Genomic DNA, 14,542 nt, shown 5'->3' with positions numbered 1-14,542 from the left:
AATCCTGTGCAAACATTTTTGAGAAGTTATGTCCAATTGATTTCAATGGGTCTGTTCTAAAGATGTCTAAATTCAGATTCCTAATTTCCATAGCACATTCTTTGCTCTCAAATAAACTGTGATACTGGTCACTTCCTTTTTTGTAAGTTAAACCAAGTATGCTGATGATGAGTCAAAAGCCACTCCAAAAAGAGATACTCCCCATCTTTGATTTCACTCATGCTGAAAAACTTTATGTTCATTTTAACTATGTTTATAAAGTCATCCATTCCAATTTCCACTGTAGTCACAGCAAAATAAACATGTTAATTTCTTGTGCTTTGCATTTGGTTTTCTTAAGGTCAAACTACACATTACATTAAAGACCTAGTATGAAGCTCTATGTGGTTGTGTGTGTGTGTGTTTACACTGGAGGGCCAATCCAGATCAAGAGCACATGGAGAAGTTTAACCCCTCCCATCCATGCAGAATGCTGAAATCGAGAGAAACAGAGACAGCCCCAATGCCATATAGTAAAAGATGGGGGGGAGGCTTCCACTGGCACCAATGGGTCCTTTCCCTCTTTTGTCACTTAGTGAGTTAGGAAGGGTAGAGGTTCTGGGGGTCAATGCAGTGGGAGGGGAAAGATTTAGCATCTACCCACCCTCTACACTGTGGTCCTGATCTGGATTGTCCTGGATTTTATTATAGTAAAAAGCACACACACACACACAAAGCTACAGATTACAAATTTAACTTAACATGTAGTTTGTTCATTTTAAATCATTTATAACCTGAGTTTACACCTGCAATTCAGCACCTCTTCCCTTACTTTATCACTGCGTTCCAGTTTTCCTTGAGCCTGGCTCCAGCATCAGGAGCTGGGTAGGAAGAAGATTGCTGTAATGCCAACCCAGATGTATGAAATAAATTAATTCCATGCCCCTAAACTAACAACTGGTGGCCTGTTGCCCTGTTAGGAAAAAGATGCAGAGCAGGGATGGCTTACGGAGAAGGATTTATGTCCAATGGCTTACGGAGATTTATGTCCAATGGCTTACGGAGAAGGATTTATGTCCACTGGTGATGGCCATAGCAAAAGGATCCATCAAAGTTAAATTATTCCCATCAGCACAGCAAATCAAAAGATGGATATCATTTTATTCCAGATGTGTGGTAAGCAAAAAGTAATGCTTAATTTGCATACAGTAACTATGGAAAATGTATTAGTGGGATATTATCAGTAACTTTAACTGCGTAGCCATATAAAATCAACTAACTTCCATACAAGGTGTGACCCTCATACAGCTTATTGCTGTTTCACTGAAACATTTACATCTCAGCTACCGAAGTATAACTGAGTGTCCTAGCTGACTGATACATTATATATAATAAGAGGTTTAGATATTCATTCCTACAGTGTGTGTTCATGCCCAGCATTGGAAAATGACTCATTACTTCTTTTGGCGCTAGACAAGTTTTTAAAAATCCAACTGCTGGCTGTTCACACAGACTACACTGTATGATTTAAGTGCATTTTGTAAGCGTACTGTCCTAGCAAATGCTATTTTGGATCCCTGCAGACAAGAGTTTTTAAAAGCAGTAAAGGCTATCTGCTCTCTTACTGTAATTTTTTTAACTTGATCATCCGAAACAGTGACATGTTACTTTCCAAGCAGCCCTGAATGATCCTAGTTAGTGAATAATGTAAACAATTCTTGTAGATTGTAAAGAAAGCAGTAATTTGAGACCTCTGATGGGAAAGCTGGCTTCCCTCTGTGAATTGCTCAGTTCAAGTCAGTGGAGGTTGGAGGAATCGTTTTGAGTTCATGAATCAGAGTCTAGCTGTCTCCTGAAACTTGGCTAACTTTTGCTCTGCACCTTCTAAATGTACTACTTCGCTGGATTCTTCAGAATAAGTGTGTTTTTTTCAACACTGCAGAGGAGGTCATGAAGGGAGATGGCAGCGCAATGTGGAATCTGATGTGGAAATACTGCATTTCAGTCAGGACAATCAGGTACCTTTTGAAACTTGTGTGCCTGCCCCCGTGGGCTTAGGTTGTTAGCAGTTTGCCCTTAGCTAGGTTTCTGATGTCTTCTGACAACTATAGAGGTCTTTCATAATGGCAAGTGCTGATTTATGAAGATATTTATCTTTCCTAACTGCTTGATTTCAACCGACATTGTAATCCCAAAATGTGTTTGCTACTTTGCAAAATTCTTTTGTGTAGAGTTGAATGTTAGGGGCTATAAAAAAAATCTTTATGAATATTTCTGCATTTACTTTTGCTTCTTTTGAGTCACAGATGTTGTGAGTGAACTTTGAACGATACAACTAAAAACAGCAAAAGAAACTGCTGGATCTAAATGTGCCCTTCTGTTGTATTCTCAGCCTTACTTGTATATCCTATATGTTTAAAGGACCCTCTGTTTCAGTACAAGGACAGACTGTACAACAAGCTGGTCAGTTCATATTTGGACAATTCGTATTTGGTGTGCTGAATGTTTTTCCAAACTCTGATACTGCAGGCTCTAGTGAAACTTACTTGGGGAGTGGCACCGTTAAGCAAGTTAATAGTGTTTACTTGCAGCGACTTAGAGGGTTCCTTCTTTATTCCTCTCATTCTATGACTTCTTTATGTGGCTGAGCTGTATATTTTGAATGGGGTGTTTTGTGTTCTTCAAGGAAATGCGTAATCTAAATAATCACAGTATTTCACACTATGTAATTATTCACTGTGCTAAAAGGAACAGTCTAGTCTGGATTTCTGCATGAACTTCCAACAACCAGTTCTGTTGTTGTTTTTAATGGAACTTGGCATTTACCGTAGATTTTTCTTTCTAAAATCTTAAGAGTAAAAACTCTGATGAAGCAGTGGGTCCCGAGGGGGGTCCATATGATGACAAAGAGATACTCATTATAGAAAGTGGGATTGATTACTTGAGCTTCTTCACAAGATGCAAATAATGGTTTGGTGTCAGATGAGGGGCACTAGAAAAGTGACTTCCTGGTGTTAATTTATATAGAAGTAGTTTCTCTTATCTTATGAATATCCATCCTTACCCTAAAGACATTAGAAAGTAACCCTCAAGATGTATCCTCAAAAGGTAAACGCTTGTATGCAAAAAGTGTGTTGCATGAAAAACACACATAGTCCCAAACACTGAGTATATTGAGCATCTCAGATGATTGCATTAGTCAGATTTGCCAACAATTTTTTGGGTTCTCAGCATCTTCGTGCCCAGCAACATCACAAGGAGATAAATCTTATAATCCATATTACAGTTTTTGTGGGTATAGCCCTATAGGCAAGCATTGCACTGCTAGAACACCACCTAGCACCTTAAAAGAACATACATCTATTGATCACGTTTTTACTGTTTGCTAAATATTTTGCTTTTATCACAAGCCTTTCCAAATACATCTGTTGTTTCCAAAGTTTTTAATTCTTGTGGTTTTAATATTTTAATATTATTTTGACATGTATTATATTTTGACATATATTATTTTGACATGTATTATATGCTTCTGTGCACCATCCAGGTATTCTTAATGTAGAGTGGTTTATGAATTTTGAAATGAGCTCGTTTATTCATTTAACAGCCCTTGGCAATGGTCACCATCCAAGAAATACTAGACTTAAACCACATTGGACATTATCAGTCAAATCGGCAATTGTAACTGGGCCTAGAAACCAGTCAGCAACCTCTCTAGCTAATTTAGTACTGGAGATAGATGCTCCTTCCTATCTGGGCTCAGATCATGGAGTGAGCAGCCATATTATCTACAAGCTAATGTTAGAAGATAGTCAAAAGTAGAGTACCTTTCACTAATGCAATTAAGAGGTTAGAAAAATGTGGATGTTTGTTTGTTTGTTTGTTATACTTATTATACATTATTTATTATAAAAAGGTAAAGGTAAAGGTACCCCTGCCCGTACGGGCCAGTCTTGACAGACTCTAGGGTTGTGCGCTCATCTCACTCTATAGGCCGGGAGCCAGCGCTGTCCGCAGACACTTCCGGGTCACGTGGCCAGCGTGACAAGCTGCATCTGGCGAGCCAGCGCAGCACACGGAACGCCGTTTACCTTCCCGCTAGTAAGCGGTCCCTATTTATCTACTTGCACCCGAGGGTGCTTTCGAACTGCTAGGTTGGCAGGCGCTGGGACCGAGCGACGGGAGCACACCCTACCGCGGGGATTCGAACCGCCAACCTTTCGATCGGCAAGTCGTAGGCGCTGAGGCTTTAACCCACAGCGCCACCCGCATCCCTATTATTTATTATACAACACCATTAAAAGCATTGCAAATAATCATTAAAGTGAAAGACTAACCAATAATGTTTTAAATAGCTGCATAGGCTTGGTGGCATTAGAATGATATCTGAAAGTCAAAAGTAGGGATCCCTACCAAATCTCTGCTGGTAGAGTGTTCCACAGAATGAGACCAGCAACACTAAATACTTGACCCCTAGTTGAGGCCAGCCAGAGCACAACTAACAATGTTTCTCTGAATGATCTCAGTGATCAAGTTGGGATATAAAGGTTCAGGTGTTCCTGAAGGTATTGTCAACAACTGTTGGGTGGCTCCCCCTCTCTCTGCCAAGTGGTAGCAAGAGTCCATGGGGTTCCAGGCACTCACCCAGGGTCTGTGTTCCTTTGGAGAATTGAGACACGGCAGAGGCTATCGTAGCTTTAAGAAATATGGTTTATTCACCTATTTACACCTTCAATATGCATGGAGGGAGTCCAGATCTTACAGCATGGTCCTTTCAAGAGTGCACCCAGCCAGCCCAAGATGTATTCCAGTCTTTCCTCTTCCTCCTTCTTGCCAGAACACCCTGCTAAAAACTCTTTTCCTGTCACCTCACACCCAGTTACCCTGGCAACATTCTAAACTCCAGTCTCTGTTCACACCTCCTGGCCAGGGGAAGAATAGTTCACATGCATTGGCAATAGTTCTCAATGGCCCTGTATTGTTTCTTAATGGCCATAGCTTGGCTAGGTTATTTTGCATAGGCCCAGGAATTCCTTGCCTAGTGCAGTTCTGCAGCTTGTATTTTCATCTATATTCCAATCAATAAAAACCCTATCATTTATTAATTTATAGGGTCCCCCCCCATTGTATAACAGTATATTGGACCCAATTCATTCAACACAAGAGCCATGGACCTCACCTGCCAGCATATGGGCAGCCAGTTCAGATGTGTTAGCAGAGGTGTCCCATGCTTATGGCCATCTGCCCCCATCAGCAGTCTACATTCTTCACCAATTGGAGCTTCTGTATCAGGCCCAGGGCAGCCCTGGGCAGGCAGAAGCACTGGGCTTGCAGATTTACTCAAAGGGAGGTCTGGATTTTGTATCCAATAGTGGGTGAACTTCAGTCACAGGGTTGTGATTATTCTGGTTGCCAACATGCACAAAATAATGAAACCTCAGTACAAATAAAAAGCAGGACTACATAAATCGGTGCAAATATTAATACTTCGTTTTAATGGTTACTACCCAGCTTTGTTGTATTGAAAGGGAGTCTTTTCATTCCCTTACCATTAGGTGAATTGCGCAATAGGTCTATTGTATGCCCTTACTGTGCTGGGCAAATCCATAGCTGCACAACTATACAAGTACAAAAGCATAATAACATACGCTGCACAAGGGCGGGAATAAAATAAATTAGGTATTGAATTACCAATGTTTTTAATAGCATGGCTTGAAGTAGTGTATTCCCAAGATTTGGTTTAGTGGTTATAAAAGCAGACTGGAACAGTCTGAGTCAGCAAATCCACAACCCACAGGGAATAAATTGCAGGGTTTACAAGAGAGTAATACATAGCTTTATGCTTGCATCTTAAAGTTCCATTTGCCAGGAATGGAAGAAAAGAGTCAATGGTTTGCTTTCAGTGATCCACACATCTGGAAAAAGTAAAACATTTGTTCCTTCAATATGTGAGTTGTCATGGGGTGTTTTTTTTTCTCCTCTGCTAAATTTTTCCATTTTGTTTTAGGGTCCTTCCTTTATAGTCAGTATATTGCATTTGTGGCAAAATATTTTATTTGGTTACAAATAGTACACCAGTATGTTTAATAGTAGTACTAGGTGCTAGTTGTGTCACCTAAGAACAGCATGAAGGCAAAGCTTTAGTGATTTTTCTTTTTCTTTTCTCTTTTTTAAGGAAGTGGCTCTACAACTAGGGATAGGAGAAAGTGACCAGTTCTGCTCTGTGGCATTTTGGCAGACAGTGGAATGAAGTCATCTCATAATGGCTTCTACAATTCACTCGATAATCTGTACATGCTTGAGCCCAGGGTTCAATAAAAACACTATGCCTTTGCTAAATCGGAGAGGCTTCACAGTAGTTTCCAAAAGCATGCCAAAGATATCCCTCAGATATCCATGGTTTCACAACCATATGAGTACAAAAGCAGAGTAACATAAACTGCCAGGACGAGGACACAAATTGTTAGCTTTTGAATTACAAATGGACTCTACAACCCAATGCAATGCTTTCTTGATTCATTGAGGGAGTTGTCTTGCTACTGACCCCTTGCTTTATCAGTTATGAATGAATGAATGCAGCGTGTATAATGCCTCAGGAACATCTTTGAGATGGGGTGGCCATCCCCTTCATAGAATTGTAGAATTGGAAGGAACCCCTAGGGTCATCTAGTCCAACCCCCTGCAATGCAATCTCAGCTAAAGCATTCCGTGGCAGATGGCTACCCAACCTCTGCTTAGAAAACCTCCAAGGAAGAAGAGTCTACCACCTTCTGAGGGAGTCTGTTCCACTGTTAAATAGCTCTTGCTGTTAAAAAGTTCCTCCTGGTGTTTAGTTGGAATCTCCTTTCTTGTAACTTCAATCCATTGGTCCGGGTTCTACTTCCTGCTATTTCTTCCATGTGACAGCCCTTCAGATATTTGAAGATGGCTATCATATTTCCTCTCTCTTCTTGGCTAAGCATACCCAACTCCTTCAACCATTGTTTGCACTCCTCTGTATATGTCACAGCTTGTCAACAAGTGAATTTATTATTTCAGTCACAGACCAGTTCCAGCCCACATACAATATCAAGGAAGTCATAAAACACGATAGGGACACATTTGAATTTGCAATTAGGTATAACAGGGACAATATAGATATAGCAACAGTTAAAAGATATATAAATTAAAACTTAGTCACTAAAATATAACCTAAAATTATCATTTAAGGCCTTAATAATTATGATAGCACCCAGCTTGTCCATATCCTTCTTAAATTGTGGTTCACAGAACAGGACACAGTACTCCAAGTGTGGTCTGCCCAAGGCAAACTAGAGCAGTACTGTTACTTCCCTTAATTTGGACACTATACTTCAGTTGATGCAGCCTACAATAGCATCAGCTTTTTTGGAGTATATGAGGAGGACATCATCATATATGGGGCATTGCTGGGCTGTTCTGTTCCCCTCCAAGACACAGAGGGGAAAGTAAAGATTTGTAGGTGAGGAAGGACTGCTTTAGAGACAGATGGAAACATACAACTTTCGATGGAGTTGGACAAGTTAAAACTAGAATACTAAAACGTCTTCAAAATATTAATGTGAAAATAAATGTCTTGCATCAGTTTCACTTCCTAAAAATGAATGACATGATTTAGCCAAACTGACACATTTGCTTCCCCCATTTATTTTTACCATTGTATTACACATGTTTCAGTATTCTCTTATTGAAAACAAAATGTTCAGAAGTGTTTAACTCTAGCTAGATCATGCTCAAACTGAGTTGAACTGAATAGCAAAACTTACTGAACGTGGCTTTATTCTCAAAAAGGGATGCAAACATGTTTACATTTCACTGAACTAGATTCATGTGTTTTTTATCAGCTGAACTTTTTAGTCAGCACCACTAGCCTTTGGTCTTAAGCTATGCTGAAGTTCTGCACTTTCATGGAACAGAGAACTGGCAGTATGCCGTGAAACCCTAGACATGAGAAACCCAATCTAGTCTGGCTAGAGAAGTTACAGAAACAGTTCTATTATTTATTTACACAACACGTTTGCAAAGAGCTTCTTGAGGCAGAAGCATTGGTATCACTGGACTGATAGAACTGTTTACTTGAGACACAAGAGTTATTTTGATGAAATTTGGTGAGTTAATATTCAGTCTGCTTTTTACAGCACAGGACAGTTATATGTTCCATAATGCAGCAGCAACTGAGAACAGAGGTTCTGTTAGCGTTGAATGTTTCACTAATTTTCTGCTTTGTAACTACTTCAGTTCCTCCAAAATATGTGTGTCAGGAGCACTTGTCTTGATAAAAGACTGGGACTGACTTGCTGGTGCCACTGTATGCTGCTGCTATGTTTTTGAGCATGTACTTAATCAGATATAGGAAGTCATAATTTTAAAAATATTTTGTTATGGATCTCCATTATAGTTTACAGTGATAAATTATAGATCTTGCAAAATATCTTTGATTCAATCAAAAACAGTAGAATTTATGAAGATGAAATTCAAGTGTTGCAAATCCATATTTTTAGACTTCTTGATCAGGCAGCATTCTTGAGTAAATTGGTTTTTTTAATATCTGGTGAGTATATGTGTGTCTATATTTTTATATTATATAATAATATAAAAATAATTTCTGAAAAGCATATTGTGCATAATCTCTTACACTTTATAGACCTTATAGTCATTATAGGCATTTTTAATCCAGTAGTATCAGATATTACACACACACAACATGCAATCAGAATACAATTGTACATAACAACCTCTATTTTTAACAGACTGGCACACCAAGATTTTTACAAGAAAGTTGATTTTACTATTGAACAACCTGAAGGAAAATGTCTTAACAAATTATTCTGCTTTTTTCAATGCAACACAGTATTTGATATTTAAATTGTATAATAATTCTTTAAGTGCTTCACAATTGCTTGCCTGTGTAGAATTAGAAAGCTTCAGATCTACTATTGCTTGGTTTGGAGTTTGTGCTAGAAATGTTACCATTATACTCTTTAAGAATTTTTGTGCTATGAACTTCTGAATTTAATATAGGCTTGAGTTAATTACACTTCAGTCTTCCAGTTTAAAATTCATGCGCCTTAAGAGTGCTGTACCCTGAAATAGTTTATTTTATATAGTGGCAATGAGTAGTATTCTTTCATAGCGTATCAGTGTCTTCATGCTCTTACAAGGATCCTCTTCTTCATCTAAAGAAATAGCATTTCCCTAAATATGCAGAAGAGACTTTTCTAATATGACATGTCTGGTTCAGTTTCTCTGGGGAGCTTAGGATGCAGTCTCGTTTTCTGGGAATTAGTTCCACTGAACTCAGAGATACTTAGTTCTGAGTAAACACAGTTGGATTGTTGCAGAAATTCTGTCAGAGAGGTGCAGACACCTAAGTCTGCATTTAGAGCATTGTTCACCTTTCCTAAAATTCGCTCAGATAAATCCCTTAAAAGATAATAATAGTTTTACCAGAAATAAAATGGTTGAAAAATGCTTTTTTTATTGTTGGGGTTTGAAGTTAAAGAGTACATAACAACAACCAAGTTATATTGGTGTCAGAAAGATATAAATATTGGTGCTAGTTGAAACTACATTGGGAGGTTGTTCCAGAGGTAGGGCAACATAACTGAGAAGGCCATCTCCCCAGTTGTTACTCATCTTGCCTCAGATGACAGGGGAAGCTGGGGCAGCCTTTCATGTTAGTGTAAAGGCATGTTGATGTGGTAGGAAGCATTCCAAATTTTTCTTGAAAATGGACCAGTAGTCCATGGAGCTCTTCATAATAATATTAATAATAACAATAATTTATCATTTATACTCCACGCATTTGACTGGGTTTCCCCAGCCACCCCAGGCGGCTTCCAACAAAAGATTAAAATACAATAGTCTGTTAAACATTAAAAGCTTCCCTAAACAGGGCTGCCTTCAGATGTCTTCTAAAAGTCTGGTAGTTGTTTTTCTCTTTGACATCTGGTGGGAGGGCATTCCACAGGGCGGGTGCCACTACTGAGAAGACCCTCTGCCTGGTTCCCTGTAACCTCACTTCTCACAGTGAAGGAGCCGCCAGAAGGCCCTCGGCGCTTGACCTCAGTGTCCGGGCTGAACAATGGGGGTGGAGACGCTCCTTCAGGTATACTGGACCGAGGCTGTTTAGGGCTTTAAAGGTCAGCACCAACACTTTGAATTGTGCTCGGAAACATACTGAGAGCCAGTGTAGATCTTTCAAGACTGGTGAAGTCCCCGAGACTCATAATTGGTATCGACCCACCAGGGATCTATGGCTCACGTGACACTACTCTGATATTCTAACGCTGCATATGTGGAGCATGGTGATATGTTTAAAAATATAATGCTGTCTGAATGGATGCCTTATGTATATTTGTATGTTATTATGTGCAGGTGCTAAGGTCGCCTTTGTTACTGTACTCAGGCTCAGGCAGAAGTCATAAATTGTTCCCCTCTTATTTATACAGTCATGCCACAGGTTACAGACGCTTCAGGTTGCGCGATTTTGGGTTGCACACCACGCCGAACCCGGAAGTACCAGAACGGGTTACTTCTGTGTTTCGGTGCATACGCAGAAGTGCTAAATTGCAACCTGTGTGTGCACAGACGCAACCCGAGCGTCCACTGTAGTTGATAATTTTTTTTTTTTAAATGGAATGTATTTCCGCTCTTAAAACTGATGGTTTGGAAACCTCCAAGCAACTGCTAACAGTTTCCCTGATTGTCATAGAGCTTCAAAGTTAATATGTCAACAAACCAGTATTCTCTGGCAGTTTCCCCCTCTAGACCGTAAATCATATTAACCTAAGCAGACCTTGGGACCATATTGACAGCTTGTCTGACTATATTATTAAACAATATTCTGAAGGCCAATCTGTTTATATAAAACAAGCCTTCTTTAAATTACATGAATTGCCAATTTAAGCACAAATAGTGCTTGGTATTTTCTCAATTCTAGTTGTGCTGACAATTTTTTTTCTAACTGTAATAAATTACCCAGAATTTTCCTCTTGGTATTAGAATGTGCAAATATTTGCTCAAGCCATTATTTTTCTGCTGAGTGAGTTTGATATCAGGGGAATTTGCTGGTGATGGGTATTCCGAACCAATGCATCTCAATGGCTTGGAAAGACTTGGTATAATCAAGTCCTAGATCCAGTTCATTTACATCCCACGATAGGTTGCTTGTTTAGTTCTTGAAAGTAAAAAAGAAAGAAAGAATAAAACACATGGGAAAGGTCTCTCACATTAGAGCTTGCCTTTTCTTTTGGTTTCCTTTTTTAGTATTCCTTCTCCTTTGAAGCATAGATCTTGCTAATTAAACAATTAGGACAACAAACATTATCCGGCCACGGGTCAGGTAGAAAGTTCAAACCCCAGATGGTCTCTATCTATGCATGGCCCATCTACCAGATGAGTCCCCATCACGTTGAGTCCCCCCCCCCCCATGTTAAGCCAATTTGTTATAGTCTTAATCAAATATTTATGAGTCTTAGAGCTTTCACTAGGAGAAAAAATCAGCTAGTGCTTCACTGGCAGACATTTGCTGTATGTGTGAAGCTGAATGATGCTGCTTGGAGGCACAATTAAGTGGTGCTGGGGAAATGTTTGTGCACTCATGAAGTGTGTGTGTGTGTATGTGTGCCTGAGCAGCAGCATTCAAGCAACGTTCATAGCACAAAGCATACCATTGTACAACACCTTGGAGAACCAAGGTCAACTAAAGCTAAGCCATGATACTGAAGCCAGGCATAATTATTCATGCTATTTCCTCATGCATATATGCATGTAAAGTGTGAATAGGAGTCTATTTTGTACAAGGTGCCGGCTGTATACATGTATAGGGTACACCTGTACAGAGAGGAGTAAAAATCAGCCACGCCTTAACATACTGCTGTATTCCTTTGCTTTAAGCAATTTTCTTCTAGCTCATTTGAGAACAGTGAGCGACGCTTTGAAGAACAATGCCCGAAGCAAAGAAGCCCAGCAGTGAGGGGGGAGGCAAGGTTTAGCTCTCTTCACCCCACAGTCCTTTTACCATAACGGACTCTCTCCTGTCCCCCATCCACCCCACTTTGCAAAATTCACAGGGCTTCTAATTACATCTTGGGTTGTCCTAAAATTTTTAGCCTACTGAGTGCAGCATGGAATTTGCTGAAAGGGACTCTTGTCAGATAGCTAGTACAACCAGCAGCCTTAAGTTTGATACCTTTCCCTACCCTACCAGTACTGATTAATTATAAAGATATTTGTAAACTCTCAACTCATAAAAAAATATTGAGGTGGTAGACAATATATTAAAGAATCCTGAAGCTATAAAATATGGGACAAATGACCAACAATGACCAACAGCTCTCCAAAAATGCTTGGAAAAACAAAGAGGTTTTCAGCATGCAACAAAATAAGAGGATAGTAGGTCCCTGTCTGTTTTTATTATGATGATTATTACTGATGTCACTGCATTAATATTCTTGGTTCAGTTAGAAACGAAACAAATAAGAGACAACTGTGGGATACTCAGTGCACTAAGATGATCACACAAGTATCCCCAGAAATTCCCTTTCTAGCTCTTCTTTTAAAAATTCCAAAGTGGGGAATTTCCCAGTTTTTATAGGCAGCATTCCCTCCTGCTGAAAAGTGTTCTCTCTCTCTCTCTCTCTCTCTCTCTCTCTCTCTCACACACACACACACACACACACACACTTCACATACACACTAGTTTCCGAGATAACCCTATAATCCTTTGAATTACTGAAAGTTGCAAAGAGCTGGCAGAAAACTTTTACTATAGTTGTATTAAAGCTTTTATTGGAAAAGGTCATTGTAAATTAAATGCAATGTCAGTACTGATCCCAAACCTGTGTTCCAAATCTAATATTCCAGTAATATACTTAAGATAGGAATTTAAGGCATACGTAGCTGAACATATTTGACACCATTGTAATGTATTCAGTAACACCCCACCCCCTGTTGTATGTCAACACATATTCCAATTAAAGTGAGGGTGGGTGGATGGATAGATGATGATAGATAGATAGATAGATGATAGATAGATAGATAGATAGATAGATAGATAGATAGATAGACAGATAAAATATTGCTGCAGAGAAGTATCAATTAAAAATGTATTAAATACTGTAGAAGCGTAGTATTTATTTGGATTGTGAGATGTTTAGAGTAGGCGTTGACAGTATCCTTAGGAAGTAGCATCCACTGAAATGAAAGGATGAACATGTTTAGGGTTTGGGTGAAGTGGAAATTTAAGTCTGCTGTAACAAATGGTGTGATGTGCCTCTGGGCAGTTTGATCTGAAATATTCATTAAGTAGGATCTGATAACAGAGCTTCCTCCATAATAAGCTGCTTAAGATAGAGCTTTCTTCTGCTACCCTTATGCCTAGTAGTAATCATGATGGTTAAAAGAATAAACTGAACAATTCTTGACAAGCTACTTTTCCATTTTTAATTTCTCATTGGTTATCGTATACAATATTGTGACATTATAATGTTGGTGCCCAAAGAGCTTGCCGAATTCAAGAAGCTGATACACGCTGGAAGCTAATTAAAAATAAGCTTCTAAATTAATTTTAGAAGCAGCGTTGAATTAAAAATAAAAGTAAATGTCTCCTTTTGAATGTTACCTTTAGGTTGTAGTCATGTGCATATCTACCTGAGAGTAAGCCCCATTAAGCTAAGTGGGACTTGTGCCTGAGTAGAAATGTATAGAATTTAACTGTAAATCTTTAGACCTTTGAATTAAGGCACTGAATAGGATTTTAGCGTTCATCATGCAGATGCTACTTATTCTTAAATATATAATCCATATGTTCACAGCATTCCAATATTTTATGAGAACTTTTCTTATCAGGTAAAGCTTCTAGACCAAGAAAAGCAGTGAGCTCCAATAAATCATATTGGTGGAGATGAAATGGTAAAATCACCATGGCAATAGTGATCCCCGTGGCAAATGTATTGTCTAGACCAGTTCCAAATTTCAGTGAAGGAGAGGAAAATCAATTTGGTTAGAAAAACCTCACACAGAGGGAGACCAGCTAAGAGTAGTTTTGCATGTGTACTTAAGCCTGATATGCCTCTAACAACCGCTAGCAGTATTGTTGGAAATAAATTCAACATGTAATATGTAAGACTGCTTGCGTCAGGGTGTGATATTACCTTATTTTGCTAGATATGACACTAGATAAAATGACTCCAAACAGGTTTTGAATTCCTTGGTCCCCAATACTATCTTACTCTTTCCTTTCCATTGTGGTTTCTTAGATTATAGGAACACTCCTCTGTGACCTGAAACCTCCACTCACCTTTACAAAACTAGTATATGAAGAGCAGTATTAGATCTCCTCAATTTATAAGCCCCCTTTCAATGAAGACGTGTGAAAAATGTAGGTGTGAATGTTTTCCTGGAAGCATAATAAACCCTGTTTATTTGGGGTAGGGGAGAAGAGTCTATTTTAGTTGTCAAGTTTAATCCTGAGCTAAGTGGAGTGGGATACTGATTTTGCAATACAGAACTTTATTCTTGTTTTTATATTTGTTTGTTCAAAAAT

At 39.0% G+C, this 14,542-nt stretch overlaps 1 protein-coding gene across 15 annotated transcripts in view; it reads left to right on the top strand.

Annotated features, from left to right (window-relative positions):
* IQSEC1 (IQ motif and Sec7 domain ArfGEF 1) overlaps positions 1-14,542 on the top strand; it is a 311,041-nt gene that overhangs the window by 165,621 nt on the left and 130,878 nt on the right. Inside the window, exon 1 of one of the 15 annotated variants that reach the window (XM_077924864.1) lies at positions 1,802-1,997. The exons of the other annotated variants lie outside the window; for them this stretch is intronic. Coding sequence (XP_077780990.1) covers positions 1,930-1,997 — 68 coding nt within the window. The 5' untranslated portion in view covers positions 1,802-1,929. Of the gene's footprint in view, positions 1-1,801; positions 1,998-14,542 lie in introns of those variants that run through there. 15 annotated transcript variants of the gene reach the window in all.

The sequence above is a fragment of the Podarcis muralis genome, chromosome 2 (genome assembly GCF_964188315.1).
Source record: "Podarcis muralis chromosome 2, rPodMur119.hap1.1, whole genome shotgun sequence".
Taxonomy (NCBI): domain Eukaryota; kingdom Metazoa; phylum Chordata; class Lepidosauria; order Squamata; family Lacertidae; genus Podarcis; species Podarcis muralis.
This window is presented reverse-complemented; position numbering and strand designations above follow the sequence as displayed.